We start from the raw sequence: 15,699 nt of genomic DNA on the forward strand, positions 1-15,699 counted from the left end.
AATCCTACATTCTGTCTTACCTCTAATTCTTTCAATTATAACCCTACCGTACACTTTACCTGGTATACTCAGTAAACTTATTCCTCTATAATTTTTACAATCTCTTTTGTCCCCTTTCCCTTTATATAAAGGGACTATACATGCTTTCTGCCAATCCCTAGGTACCTTCCCCTCTTTCATACATTTATTAAACAAAAGTACCAACCACTCCAACACTATATCCCCCCCTGCTTTTAACATTTCTGTCATGATCCCATCAGTTCCAGCTGCTTTACCCCCTTTCATTCTACGTAATGTCTCACGTACCTCCCCCACACTTACATTCTGCTCTTCTTCACTCCTAAAAGATGGTATACCTCCCTGGCAGGTGCATGAAATTACCGCCTCTCTTTCTTCCTTAACATTTAAAAGTTCCTCAAAATATTCTCGCCATCTACCTAATACCTCCATCTCCCCATCTACTAACTCCCCTACTCTGTTTTTAACTGACAAATCCATACTTTCCCTAGGCTTTCTTAACTTGTTTAACTCCAAAATTTTTTTCTTATTTTCATTAAAATTTCTTGACAGTGCCTCTTCCACTCTATCATCTGCTCTCCTTTTGCACTCTCTCACCACTCTCTTCACCTTTCTTTTACTGTCCATATACTCTGCTCTTCTTATAACACTTCTGCTTTGTAAAAGCCTCTCATAAGCTACCTTTTTCTCTTTTATCACACCCTTTACTTCATCATTCCACCAATCACTCCTCTTTCCTCTTGCTCCCACCCTCCTATAACCACAAACTTCTGCCCCACATTCTAATACTGCATTTTTAAAACTATTCCAACCCTCTTCAACCCCCCCACTACTCATCTTTGCACTAGCCCACCTTTCTGCCAATAGTCGCTTATATCTCACCCGAACTTCCTCCTCCCTTAGTTTATACATTTCCTCCTCCCTCTTACTTGTTGTTGCCACCTTCCTCTTTTCCCATCTACCTCTTACTCTAACTGTAGCTACAACTAAATAATGATCCGATATATCAGTTGCCCCTCTATAAACATGTACATCCTGGAGCCTACCCATCAACCTTTTATCCACCAATACATAATCTAACAAACTACTTTCATTACATGCTACATCATACCTTGTATATTTATTTATCCTCTTTTTCATAAAATATGTATTACACATAGCTCAATTAAAGGCTCCCCATTTACATTTACCCTTGGCACCCCAAATTTACCTACTACTCCCTCCATAACATTTTTACCCACTTTAGCATTGAAATCCCCAACCACCATTACTCTCACACTTGATTCAAAACTCCCCACGCATTCACTCAACATTTCCCAAAATCTCTCTCTCTCCTCTACACTTCTCTCTTCTCCAGGTGCATACACACTTACGATAACCCACTTTTCACATCCAATCTTTATTTTACTCCACATAATCCTTGAATTAATACATGTATAGTCCCTCTTTTCCTGCCACAGCTTATCATTCAACATTATTGCTACGCCTTCTTTAGCTCTAACTCTATTTGAAACCCCTGACCTAATCCCATTTATTCCTCTCCATTGAAACTCTCCCACCCCCTTCAGCTTTGTTTCACTTAAAGCCAGGACATCCAGCTTCTTCTCATTCATAACATCCACAGTCATCTCTTTCTTATCATTTGCACAACATCCACGCACATTCAGACTTCCCACTTTGACAGTATATATACTCATAAATTCTAGCGGCTTCAAATCAAGCAGGAGAAAGGTGGTAGGCCCACATGTGAGAAAATGGGTCGGTGTGCACCATATAAAAAAATTCTGGAGCACGCAGTGCATAACGAGAAAAAAAAACTCCGACCGTTTTTTTTTTTTTTTAATTAAAATGCCGACTTTGTGGTCTATTTTCGTATAGTATTTATGGTTGTATTCTCGTTTTCTTGGTCTCGTTTGATAGAATGGAAAACATATTATAGAAATAGAGGCGATTTTGATTGGTTTTACTATGAAAAGAATCTGGAAATGGAGCTCAAAGTAGGGGAAATGTTTGATTTTTGCCGATGTTCAAAAGTAAACAATTGATGTCATTGTCCAATAAATGTCCAACTAGCCATTCTAATATGAAGTCATGAATGGGTTGACATTATTTGTACAATTATTACAATATTGCAGTAGTCTGCATAACAGTAAATCTTCTATTTTTTGTTTGAATAAAAATTCAAAATAGAAAGCAAGAGTAATATCCAAGGGGCCTGGAGATATGACTGATGAACAAAGACAATGTTATTTTAGAGCCAGGAATGTCTGCATTGTTCATTCTGGACCTTATTTTGAAATTGTCATATTTTTTTAATTTTCGTGAAATTGGCTAAATTACAAATTTCTGACCACGTTATTGGGTAGTTGAAATCGGTAAATGGGCAGTTTCTTGTACTCAATCAATAGAAAAAATGGAGTTCTAAAGAAATAGCTATGAGTTTGGTCGACTGGAACAACGGAATTAGCCGAAAATAGGGCTAAAAGTGGGCAAAATTGCCGATTTGTAAATATCGCCGAGGCTGCTAACTTCGCGAGAGTGTAATTCCGTCAGTTTTCCATCAAATTTCGTTATTTTGGTGTCATTACAATCGGGAAAAGATTCTCTATCATTTCTTAAGAAAAATAATTTTGTTTGCGACCCCAGGAGACACCTCAGGATTGGGGGTTGCAACAGTCGAGGGGTTAATACCAAACTTAAACTTTAAGAGTTAGCACTCTATTTAAGTTTTGATAGGATTTATTTATAGATTCTAACCTTACTTGAATGATTAGTGTCTGATATTACCCAATTACCTAAGTTTTCTTTATGCATAAAAAAGGCATCTATGTATTTATCTACTTGTTTAGCATTTTAGCACTGCTTGTCATACCTTGTCTTAAACTCCTAAATGGACTAGCATTCTGGAGATAACTTTGTTTTTTCCTTTAGAATCTACTCGCATCATCATAAATGAATGATTTTTTAGGATTAGTCTGCCTGAAATGCCCCAACATGATAGTGGTTTTCTTTGTGCTTAGCAAATCAAAATTGTAATTGTACATTGTAACCTTGGCAAATAAATAAAATCTTTATCTTTTTAGTCTGACTGTAAGATTATCAGATACAGTATTTATTTTTATTCCTTTTGGGTATAAACACTCCTTGATTTTTCTTTATTTTGGTAACTTTAATATTTCTGTACTATATTTCAGGTGGCTTTTAATGTAGAGAGGCTGGTGTATATGTATGCTAGTAGTGAAACAACAAGAGTTAAGGAAATTATGGATATATTTGACAAGGAAGGCAGTGTTGCCATACCCCAGAATATAATGGACTCCTTAAAGAAGGTCATTGTTGGTAAGCTGTTCACAAAGTTTAGTACTTCTCAAATGTTGGATTACCTTTGTATGTGGCAAGAGGCAAACTTGATTACCCCCACCCCTCCCATCACCATGCACTGTATGGCTCTTATGGGTTTAATGCTTCCCTATTAAGATGATGATGATAATCTCAGGCTTGAAATCCTTACCTTTTTCATTATGGTGCTATCTCTGTGATTATATAGTTTAGTATTATATTTATATTTTTCATAGTAACCTCTTTTTCCTCGTTTCCCTCTTCCTACCATCCACAGCAGTCTTTGAACATTAAAATGGTATAAAATACCGACAGGTTGTTAGGTAAGACACATATGCAACAGTTAGGTATCTTTATTGTGAAACGTTTCACCTACACAGTAGGCTTCTTCAGTCATATTGTTTCATACTATGGAACAATGCTCTTCTCCAGACTGAGGGACTGACCACCTCAAAACTTTAAGGGTGATGGACTGATTACATCGTCTTCAAGTATCTTCTGCTTCTATCAACTTTTCTGTACTTGACTGAAGAAGCCTACTGTGTAGGCAAAACGTTTCACAATAAAGATACCTAACTGTTGCATATGTGTCTTACCTCACAGCAGTCTTTAATGAGAGGCAGCTGTCCATAGACCTGGTACTGCAGAGATTTATTAGTGACCCTCCTTTGCCTGCTTAGATAGGAGTGTCCATGACATAGTCTCATTCCCAACAAAGTTCCAAGTTACGCTTCTGCACAACTTCTCTTCCTGTGAAAATTAAAATTCATACACATTCTTAGGTAACTTTTTCGTTAGAGAATAAAATAAAACAGCCTTTGAATACTAAGAATAGACTATAACACTGCTATCAAACACTTGCTAAGGAGCAACAAAGTACTAAATTGTACGCTGTAAATAAATCCGTTCAGAATCTTTACACTACATGTATTATATATTTTTTAACTCATATTTTTTTAAATTGTAATATTTTCATGTCCACAGAGTCCTTTGTAGTTGATGATGACAAAATAGTTGAAACGATGCAGAGAATACACGAACAACATAATTATATAGTGTGTCCACACACTGCAGTTGCTGCCACTTATCACTACCAACGGTAAGAAGCATCCTGTACTCTCATCCAAAGAATTTTTGAATGCCTTCCTCTTGCTGTCTATCCACAATTGTATTCAGACTTATGCATCATCAAGTGTTTGTTGTACTTAGCATGTTTTCTAGATTTATAATTGTTTCCTTTCAATGTTCATGGTGAACATCTGGGTCCACCATGATTGGAACTTGGTGAGACTTTTTTGTCCGAATGTTCTGTATTGGATTTAAGTCCAGTAAGTTTCCAGGCCAGCCATTAAAGTATGGAAAAACCATAGTTACCCTATTATTTCTCGAATATGTCGGGCAAATTGTCTGCTAAAGGCATACTTATGGGCGTTCATGCATATTTATGACCCATCTGTATTATGTATGCATGCATAAATGTGTGTGTATGCATATGTATACATGCTTGTATATACTCTCCTATTAATGGCTACAGGGGTCAAGTCTTAGCTTCTGGCCCTGCCTCTCAACTTGCCTCTTACCAAATTCACTCCTAGGCTTGTGGGTCTTGTCATACCTGCTATTTAAACTGTTCATTGAGCCTGCCTCCACCACTTTTTCACCAAGATCATTCTGCTTTCTGATCACTTTGAGAATGAATAAATACTTTCTGACATCACTGTATCCCATCTGTGTCCCTAATTTCCTGTTTCTTGCCTCTCAAATAGCTTGTCCCTATCTACTCTATCAGTTCCCCTAAGTATTTTGTATATTGTTATTCTATCTCACCTGGTACTTCTATCCTTCATGTCATTAAAGTCAGTTCCATTAGCCTGCATGTATGTGTGCGAGCATGTAACAGAGTATGAGATCACTGCATTATTGACCTAACCCCATGCACAATGGTTATTGTTTTTCACATGAATTCGTGGATTCAAATATTACTGGAACGGTTGTTGTTGCACAGAGGACCCCAATGGAAATAAGTCATTCTGTCTGACTTTTTTTTCGTTATCCTAGGTTCTCTACACATATGCTGTTATGTATGATAATCTATGTAACTGTATTTGTGTATACCTGAATAAACTTACTTACTTAGTCACTCAGTGAATTAAAGCTTATATTTTTTCCAACAATGTGTTTTGATGTGCTTCTGTAGGAAGCAAGATGTGCCCCATGGTTACATTGCTACAGCATCCCCAGCTAAGTTTCCTGAGGCAGTGCAAAGGGCAGGAGCAGAGCCAGTAACTGAAGGAATTGATCACCTCAAAGATCTTCCTACCAAATTCCAGTGGATGAAGAAAGGAGAAGACTGGTACTCTATTCTTCTTGCAAAAATTGAAGCTGTAACTCTAGGCAGGAAAACCAGAGGACCACAGAAATAATAACAGTAATAAGGAGGGGTGGGGATATTTGTAGTTTTGATCTGTAGTATTGGCACCTCTTGCAAGACAGTGATGGAGTGAATGATGGTGAATTTTTTTTCTTTTTTTGGGTCACCCCACCTCAGTGGGAGATGGTCTGTTTGCTGAAAAAAAAGCATAATAATAATAATAATTTTAATATTTCTTTCAATTCATTCTTTATCAAAGATGCTATAAATCAAAGACCCAGAGCATGCCCAGCATTGTGGGAAAATTGAGACTAGGACTAAGACTGCTTACCACTAAAAGATTACATAGTTATATATGGGCTCAAGACAAGATATTATCTGGAAGTTTAGAAAATATTTAAGATGCAGTTTACAGAGTGGTCACTAAAAATTTGTAATGATCTGATCAGAAAAGATTAAATAATGCTGTACTTAATCAATTTACAACAAAAGAATTTGTTACAGTATGCAGTGTATTAATGACAGGTTATAAAATTAGACTACAGTAATTAACCACACAATAAATTTTAAGCTTTGCTTTGAATTCAGTAATTTATGTTGCATTTTTTTAGTTTAAGTTACATATTCTACCAGCACAAAGAATATTAAAAAAGATTTGTTTCTGGTATATTGTCTGTGTTCCATTATAATTTCCCAGGAATTGTCATAGATGAACACTGATATTACAGTCAAATGTTTTGAAAGTGTGGAGCAAACAGTAGTATGTAATGAATGGCATTTATATTTACAGTATGACTCCCCCGTATATATGGGTCCTAGTATCTTCACTTTCAGTTATCTACAGTTTACTGTGGCACGAATATAACCTTTAATTTTGCTTAATAATGGCCTCAGAGTGCAATAGTAGTGATGGTGGACATTCTCAAAGCCTAAGAGAAAAAGTGATAATTCTCCACTTATTGTGCATAATTTGTCAATTAAATTTTATAACAGGTATGTATGTATGTAAACAAAAAATGGCTTATGTATATGGTTCACTACTATCCGCAGTTTCAGTATCCACGGCAGGTACTTGGAACACATTTCCCGTGGATACGGGGGTCCTAATATAGTAGGCTTAGGGACTTGAATAAGGGCATAGTGTATTGCCTTTTATTAGAGTTTATGATTGTTTTGAGGGCTGCTTTTTCTTGGGTGAATCTGGGTTATAACAATAGAGGTACAACAGGTGCTCCTTAAATTACGATAGGGTTACGTTCTAGCGAACCCATCTTAAGTCAAAATTGATATGCTAAATAAATAAGTAAATGCACGTAAATAAACAAATAATCACTATACTAAATACCAGCATTGAAAGGTTAATAAATTAATACAAGTTACAGACTTGCTGCCTTCATGCTGGGTAATTATCTTAAGTTTCCATCTCCAAAGTATAACTGCTTTTGCACCATTGTAAAGTCGAAATATCGTAAGTTGAACCATCGTAACACGAGGAGCACCTGTACTGTGTGTATAAGACAGAGGACCTTTCCTGTCTGTGCATACCTAGCCATATGTACAGGTTAACAGTAGGTACTGTTGATGGTAAAAGTGAACTCAACTTTTGTACTGTGGAAACCATGTTTTTAAACATTATCTGTGGAAATAAAATGCTTTTGTATTTTTATTACAGTTTTGATTTTTTCTATGTATAAATGTACTATATTCTTTTACGGATGTCGAGTTTGGCTTTAACATCAGCAGTACCTTTTATACTAATGTGAGAACTGTGTATGGTGAGTGTATAAAATAAAGTCTGCAAAACAGGCTGGATTTGTTTCTATCACTGAAAGACTGTATTTTCCTTAATATTTACACTCTCAGCATTCATTTAGTTTTCTTTTGCTACTTAACACCTTGGAAGATGCATGTAGTTTACAACTTGCAATGTTAATGCTCTGTCGAAATGCCTCTTTCAAAAGGTGAAGGTGTAATGTGTGTTATTAAAGTAGTACAGTACTGTGTTATTCTGCTGAGTTCTGTATAGAAGCATAAAAAACTGTGTGGGTTTGGCACTTTTTCCTGCAAGACAAAACTTGGGCCGCTGGATGCTGTGTAGCCCATATGGGTTTATATTATTTATTTTTATTATCACACTGGCCGATTCCCACCAAGGCAGGGTGGCCTGAAAAAGAAAAACTTTCACCATCATTCACTCCATCACTGTCTTGCCAGAAGGGTGCTTTACACTACAGTTTTTAAACTGCAACATTAACACCCCTCCTTCAGAGTGCAGGCACTGTACTTCCCATCTCCAGGACTCAAGTCCGGCCTGCCGGTTTCCCTGAATCCCTTCATAAATGTTACTTTGCTCACACTCCAACAGCACGTCAAGTATTAAAAACCATTTGTCTCCATTCACTCCTATCAAACACGCTCACACATGCCTGCTGGAAGTCCAAGCCCCTTGCACACAAAACCTACTTTACCCCCTCCCTCCAACCTTTCCTAGGCTGACCCCTACACCACCTTCCTTCCACTACAGACTGATACACTCTTGAAGTCACTCTGTTTCGCTCCATTCTCTCTACATGTCCGAACCACCTCAACAACCCTTCCTCAGCCCTCTGGACAACAGTTTTGGTAATCCCGCACCTCCTCCTAACTTCCAAACTACGAATTCTCTGCATTATATTCACACCACACATTGCCCTCAGACATGCCTTCTCCTCGCTGCAACATTCATCACCCATGCTTCACACCCATAAATTCATCCACCAATCTCTGCAACTTCTCTTCAGAATCTCCCAAGAGCACAGTGTCATCAGCAAAGAGCAACTGTGACAACTCCCACTTTATGTGTGATTCTTTATCTTTTAACTCCACGCCTCTTGCCAAGACCCTTGCATTTACTTCTCTTACAACCCCATCTATAAATATATTAAACAACCACGGTGACATCACACATCCTTGTCTAAGGCCTACTTTTACTGGGAAATAATTTCCCTCTTTCCCTCTTTCCCTCTTTCCAGTCCGATGACATTCTTCTTTGCAAATATACAGGGTCTAAAGCCAGCAACAAACAACAAAATACCTTTCATCCGTGGACAGCTTGCAGAGGCAAAGGCAATGTTCGCGGCTTTCACTGAGACCCACATAAAGGATCACTTGGACAACGAAATATGGATCCCAGGTTACAACCTATACAGATGTGACAGAGTGAACAGGCAAAAGGGGCTGGGTTGGCCTGTATATTGCAGAGTCACTTGTTTGCACAGAACTGCTTAATGCCTCAAATGATGTAGTGGAAGTTTTAGCAGTAAAGGTCGAGAACCAAAACCTAGTCATTGTGGTAGTCTACAAGCCTCTGGATGCAACATCCCAGCAATTCCAGGAACAGCTGTTAAAAATTTACCACTGTCTGGAAAATCTTCCAGCTCCTGCACCCAACATCTTGCTCCTAGGGGATTTCAACTTAAGGCACCTAAAATGGAGGAATATAGCAAATAATATTGTTGCAGTAATAACACCAGGAGGCAGCTCTGATGAAAACTCACACTCACACGAGCTTTTAAATCTCTGCACAAAATTCAATTTAAACCAGCAAATAATAGAGCCTACTAGAATGGAGAATACACTAGACCTCATCTTCACTAACAATGATGATCTGATAAGAAATGTCACCATATCAAAAACAATATACTCAGATCACAACATAATTGAGGTTCAGACATGTATGCGCGGAGCCCCAGACCAACATAATAAGATTAGTCACGAGGGAGCATTCACCAAATTCAACTTCAATAACAAAAACATAAAGTGGGACCAAGTAAACCAAGTCCTAACCGATATAAGCTGGGAAGATATACTAAGCAACACAGACCCCAACTTATGCCTAGAACAGATTAACTTGGTGGCACTCGATGTATGCACAAGGCTTATTCCTCTAAGAAAAAGGAGGAGTAGATGTAAAATAGAAAGAGACAGGCGCTCCCTTTGCAGGCGACGGAAAAGAATAACAGAGCGGCTAAAAGAGGTCAATATATCTGAAATGCGTAGGGAGACACTGATCAGAGAAATAGCAAGCATCGAACTTAAGCTAAAGGAATCTTATAGGAGTCAGGAATCGCGGGAAGAACTAAAAGCCATAAATGAAATCGAAAGAAACCCAAAGTATTTCTTCTCCTATGCCAAATCAAAGTCGAGAACAACGTCCAGTATTGGGCCCCTACTTAAACAAGATGGGTCCTACACAGATGACAGCAAGGAAATGAGTGAGCTACTCAAGTCCCAATATGACTTAAGTTTTTAGCAAGCCGCTGACCAGACTGAGAGTCGAAGATCAAAATGAATTTTTTATGAGAGAGCCACAGAATTTGGTTAACACAAGCCTATCCGATGTTATCCTGACGCCAAATGACTTCGAACAGGTGATAAATGACATGCCCATGCACTCTGCCCCAGGGCCAGACTCATGGAACTCCGTGTTCATCATGAACTGCAAGAAGCCCCTATCACGAGCCTTTACCATCCTATGGAGAGGGAGCATGGACGTGGGGGTCGTCCCACAGTTACTAAAAACAACAGACATAGCCCCACTCCACAAAGGGGGCAGTAAAGCAACAGCAAAGAACTACAGACCGATAGCACTAACATCCCATATCATAAAAATCTTTGAAAGGGTCCTAAGAAGCAAGATCACCACCCATCCAGAAACCCATCAGTTACACAACCCAGGGCAACATGGGTTTAGAACAGGTCGCTCCTGTCTGTCTCAACTATTGGATCACTACGACAAGGTCCTAGATGCACTAGAAGACAAAAAGAATGCAGATGTAATATATACAGTCTTTGCAAAAGCCTTCGACAAGTGTGACCATGGCGTAATAGCGCACAAAATGCGTGCTAAAGGAATAACAGGAAAAGTCGGTCGATGGATCTATAATTTCCTCACTAACAGAACACAGAGAGTAGTAGTCAACAGAGTAAAGTCCGAGGCAGCTACGGTGAAAAGCTCTGTTCCACAAGGCACAGTTTTCGCTCCCATCTTGTTCCTCAAACTCATATCTGACATAGACAAGGATGTCAGCCACGGCACCGTGTCTTCCTTTGCAGATGACACCCGAATCTGCATGACAGTGTCTTCCATTGCAGACACTGCAAGGCTCCAGGCGGACATCAACCAAATCTTTCAGTGGGCTGCAGAAAACAATATGAAGTTCAACGATGAGAAATTTCAATTACTCAGATATGATAAACACGAAGAAATTAAATCTTCATCAGAGCACAGAACAAATTCTGGCCACAAAATAGAGCGAAACACCAACGTCAAAGACCTGGGAGTGATCATGTCGGAGGATCTCATCTTCAAGGACCATAACATTGTATCATTCGCATCTGCTAGAAAAATGACAGGATGGATAATGAGAACCTTCAAAACTAGGGAGGCCAAGTCCATGATGACACTCTTCAGGTCACTTGTTCTATCTAGGTTGGAATATTGCTGCACACTAACAGCACCTTTCAAGGCAGGTGAAATTGCTGACCTAGAAAATGTACAGAGAACCTTCACGGCGCGCATAATGGAGATAAAACACCTCAATTACTGGGATCGCTTGAGGTTCCTAAACCTGTATTCCCTGGAACGCAGGTGGGACAGATACATGATTATATACACCTGGAAAATCCTAGAGGGACTAGTACCGAACTTGCACACGAAAATCACTCACTACGAAAGCAAAAGACTTGGCAGACGATGCAACATCACCCCAATGAAAAGCAGGGGTGTCACTACCACGTTAAGAGACAATACAATAAGTGTCAGGGGCCCGAGACTGTTCAACTGCCTCCCAGCATACATAAGGGGGATTACCAACAGACCCCTGGCAGTCTTCAAGCTGGCACTGGACAAGCACCTAAAGTCGGTTCCTGACCAGCCGGGCTGTGGCTCGTACGTTGGTTTGCGTGCAGCCAGCAGTAACAGCCTGGTTGATCAGGCTCTGATCCACCAGGAGGCCTGGTCATAGACCGGGCCGCGGGGGCGTTGACCCCTGGAACTCTCTCCAGGTAAACTTCAGGTACATACTCTAACTTGAGCCTCACTATCCTCGTAAAAACTCTTCACTGCTTTCAGTAACCTACCTCCTACACCATACACCTGCAACATCTGCCACATTGCCCCCCTATCCACCCTGTCATATGCCTTTTCCAAATCCATAAATGCCACAAAGACCTCTTTAGCCTTATCTAAATACTCTTCACTTATATGTTTCACTGTAAACACCTGGTCCACACACCCCCTACCTTTCCTAAAGCCTCCTTGTTCATCTGCTATCCTATTCTCCGTCTTACTCTTAATTCTTTCAATAATAACTCTACCATACACTTTACCGGGTATACTCAACAGACTTATCCCCCTATAATTTTTGCACTCTCTTTTGTCCCCTTTACCTTTATACAAAGGAACTATGCATGCTCTCTGCCAATCCCTAGGTACCTTACCCTCTTCCATACATTTATTAAATAATTGCACCAACCACTCCAAAACTATATCCCCACCTGCTTTTAACATTTCTATCTTTATCCCATCAATCCCGGCTGCCTTACCCCCCTTTCATTTTACCTACTGCCTCACGAACTTCCCCCACACTCACAACTGGCTCTTCCTCACTCCTACAAGATGTTATTCCTTCTTGCCCTATACATGAAATCACAGCTTCCCTATCTTCATCAACATTTAACAATTCCTCAAAATATTCCCTCCATCTTCCCAATACCTCTAACTCTCCATTTAATAACTCTCCTCTCCTATTTTTAACTGACAAATCCATTTGTTCTCTAGGCTTCCTTAACTTGTTAATCTCACTCCAAAACTTTTTCTTATTTTCAACAAAATTTGTTGATAACATCTCACCCACTCTCTCATTTGCTCTCTTTTTACATTGCTTCACCATTCTCTTAACCTCTCTCTTTTTCTCCATATACTCTTCCCTCCTTGCATCACTTCTACTTTGTAAAAACTTCTCATATGCTAACTTTTTCTCCCTTGCTACTCTCTTTACATCATCATTCCACCAATCGCTCCTCTTCCCTCCCGCACCCACTTTCCTGTAACCACAAACTTCTGCTGAACAATCTAACACTACATTTTTAAACCTACCCCATACCTCTTCGACCCCATTTCCTATGCTCTCATTAGCCCATCTATCCTCCAATAGCTGTTTATATCTTACCCTAACTGCCTCCTCTTTTAGTTTATAAACCTTCACCTCTCTCATCCCTGATGCTTCTATTCTCCTTGTATCCCATCTACCTTTTACTCTCAGTGTAGCTACAACTAGAAAGTGATCTGATATATATATGGCCCCTCTATAAACATGTACATCCTGAAGTCTACTCAACAGTCTTTTATCCACCAATACATAATCCAACAAACTACTGTCATTACGCCCTACATCATATCTTGTATACTTATTTATCCTCTTTTTCTTAAAATATGTATTACCTGTAACTAAACCCCATTCTATACAAAGTTCAATCAAAGGGCTCCCATTATCATTTACACCTGGCACCCCAAACTTACCTACCACACCCTCTCTAAAAGTTTCTCCTACTTTAGCATTCAGATCCCCTACCACATTTACTCTCACTTGGTTCAAAGGCTCCTATACATTCACTTAACATCTCCCAAAATCTCTCTCTCTCCTCTACATTCCTCTCTTCTCCAGGTGCATACACGCTTATTATGACCCACTTTTCGCATCCAATCTTTACTTTAATCCGCATAATTCTTGAATTTACACATTCATATTCTCTTTTCTCCTTCCATTACTGATCCTTCAACATTACTGCTACCCCTTCCTTTGCTCTAACTCTCTCAGATACTCCAGATTTAATCCCATTTATTTCCCCCCACCGAAACTCCCCTACCCCCTTCAGCTTTGTTTCGCTTAGAGCCAAGACATCCAACTTCTTTTCATTCATAACATCAGCAATCATCTGTTTCTTGTCATCCGCACTACATCCACGCACATTCAAGCATCCCAGTTTTATAAAGTTTTTCTTCTTCTCTTTTTTAGTAAATGTCTACAGGAGAAGGGGTTACTAGCCCATTGCTCCCGGCATTTTAGTCGCTTCATACGACACGCATGGCTTACGGAGGAAAGATTCTTTTCCACTTCCCCATGGACAATAGAAGAAATAAAGAAGAACAAGAGCTATTTAGAAAAAGGAGAAAAACCTAGATGTATGTATATATATATATATGCATGTGCGTGTCTGTGAAGTGTGACCAAAGTGTATGTAGGAGTAGCAAGATATCCCTCTTATCTAGCGGGTTTATGAGACAGAAAAAGAAACCAGCAATCCTACCATCATGCAAAACAGTTACAGGTTTCTGTTTCACAGTTATCTGGCAGGACGGTAGTACTTCCCTGGGTGGTTGCTGTCTACCAACCTACTACCTACTATGGGTTTAACACCTATTTTTAACACTGTATGATAATAGTAATAATTTGGTCAATGAGTCGGGCATAGAATTTTGATAATTATATTTGGGTGAAATGCTAAACCCTAGTGGGCCATTCAGTGGAGGCTCGTTCCTCCACAAATACATTACAGTACATAAAACAAACAAACATTTTTATTTATTTCTGCATTATACGAAATGTAGTTTAAATTTATTAAAACATTGTTAAGCACAAAAGAAAGCCACTAACATGCAGTGCATTTTGGGCAGGTTAATGTACTGCATCCACAAACATAACCTCCTCAGCAACAGCCCCCTCCCACTACTGAGTGTTCAGATGAGGCAGATAATCCTTTCCCTCCCATTAACTCGACCAAACTCTTTCTACCTTCCATATATGGTAGCAGTGCCTACACTTTGGAGGAGTGGGGATGTTGTAGTAAAAAGGGTAGTCAGAATTGTGATGTCAGCACATTTCTGGCAAAACAGCAATTGAATGAATGATGGTGAATGTGTTTCCTTCTTTGAGTCATCCTATATGGGAGAGAGTCAATGTGGTAAAAAAATATATGGTGAGTATAACAACCATTATGGGTAAATAAAGAAATTTCCAGTGCTCTCCAGAGCCTTTCATCTCCATCATGTCTCTCCAAGAGTAGGTGCCTTGATGTTGGTCAAGGGCTCTTGATATAAGTAATCAGAGACAAGTTTAGTCACTCGTCTTATTTCAAACCTCAGTGCCCCTACCCTATTTTCTCAGGATAATTGACTGATTTTATGAATGTGCCTCCTGGGATTTGGCCCACACCCAGGAAATTTGACTCGGGTTCTATCCCCTCCCGTGGTATGGTTTGTGTGCAATCGTGTCATTACAATTTCGTGAGTCAATTTGACTTGTTTTTAACCCCAGGAAATTTGACTTTTTTTTGACCTCAGGAAATTTGACTTGAAAATGATTTCGTATGACCAAAAATTATTTTGTCAGACCAATGATTTTACGAGACTATCAGCACTACTTTTATAACTCAAATAGTATTGTACAACTGACTAATTTATATTGATGAACGTTTATTATATTACACTACATGCTTAGTCTTTTCTTGTTTATTCATGTTTATTTCATGTTTATTGTACTCCAGGACTTGAGTCCTGGAGATGGGAAGTACAGTGTCTGCACTCTGAAGGAGAAGTGTTAATGTTGCAGTTTTATAACTGTAGAGTAAGCGCGCCTCTGGCAAGACAATGATGGAGTGAATGATAATGAAAGTTTTTCTTTTTCAGGCCACCCTGCCTTGGTGGGAAGCGGCTGATGTGTTAATAAAAATAAAAAATATAATAACTACATTTTTAAACTATACTTAGCAGTTACATTGAATAGGTTATCAGTTTGTGCACTGATTAAAGAAATTCATGGTTGGGTAGACTTAAACTGCAACTGAGTTATGGAGGTATTACAGAGTGCTGCCATCAAGAGCCTTGATGCCAGTGAGGCTCTTGATTCGGAAAATGAAGCTACCCTTCACTT

At 39.1% G+C, this 15,699-nt stretch overlaps 1 protein-coding gene across 1 annotated transcript in view; it reads left to right on the plus strand.

Moving 5' to 3' along the window:
- The window catches only part of LOC128700812 (uncharacterized), a 64,621-nt gene that overhangs the window by 19,312 nt on the left and 29,610 nt on the right, over positions 1-15,699 (plus strand). Inside the window, exons 8-10 of the mRNA XM_070096989.1 lie at positions 3,213-3,357; positions 4,342-4,456; positions 5,555-5,777. Coding sequence (XP_069953090.1) covers positions 3,213-3,357; positions 4,342-4,456; positions 5,555-5,777 — 483 coding nt within the window. The remainder of the gene's footprint in view (positions 1-3,212; positions 3,358-4,341; positions 4,457-5,554; positions 5,778-15,699) is intronic.

The sequence above is a fragment of the Cherax quadricarinatus genome, chromosome 56, assembly GCF_038502225.1.
Source record: "Cherax quadricarinatus isolate ZL_2023a chromosome 56, ASM3850222v1, whole genome shotgun sequence".
NCBI lineage: Eukaryota > Metazoa > Arthropoda > Malacostraca > Decapoda > Parastacidae > Cherax > Cherax quadricarinatus.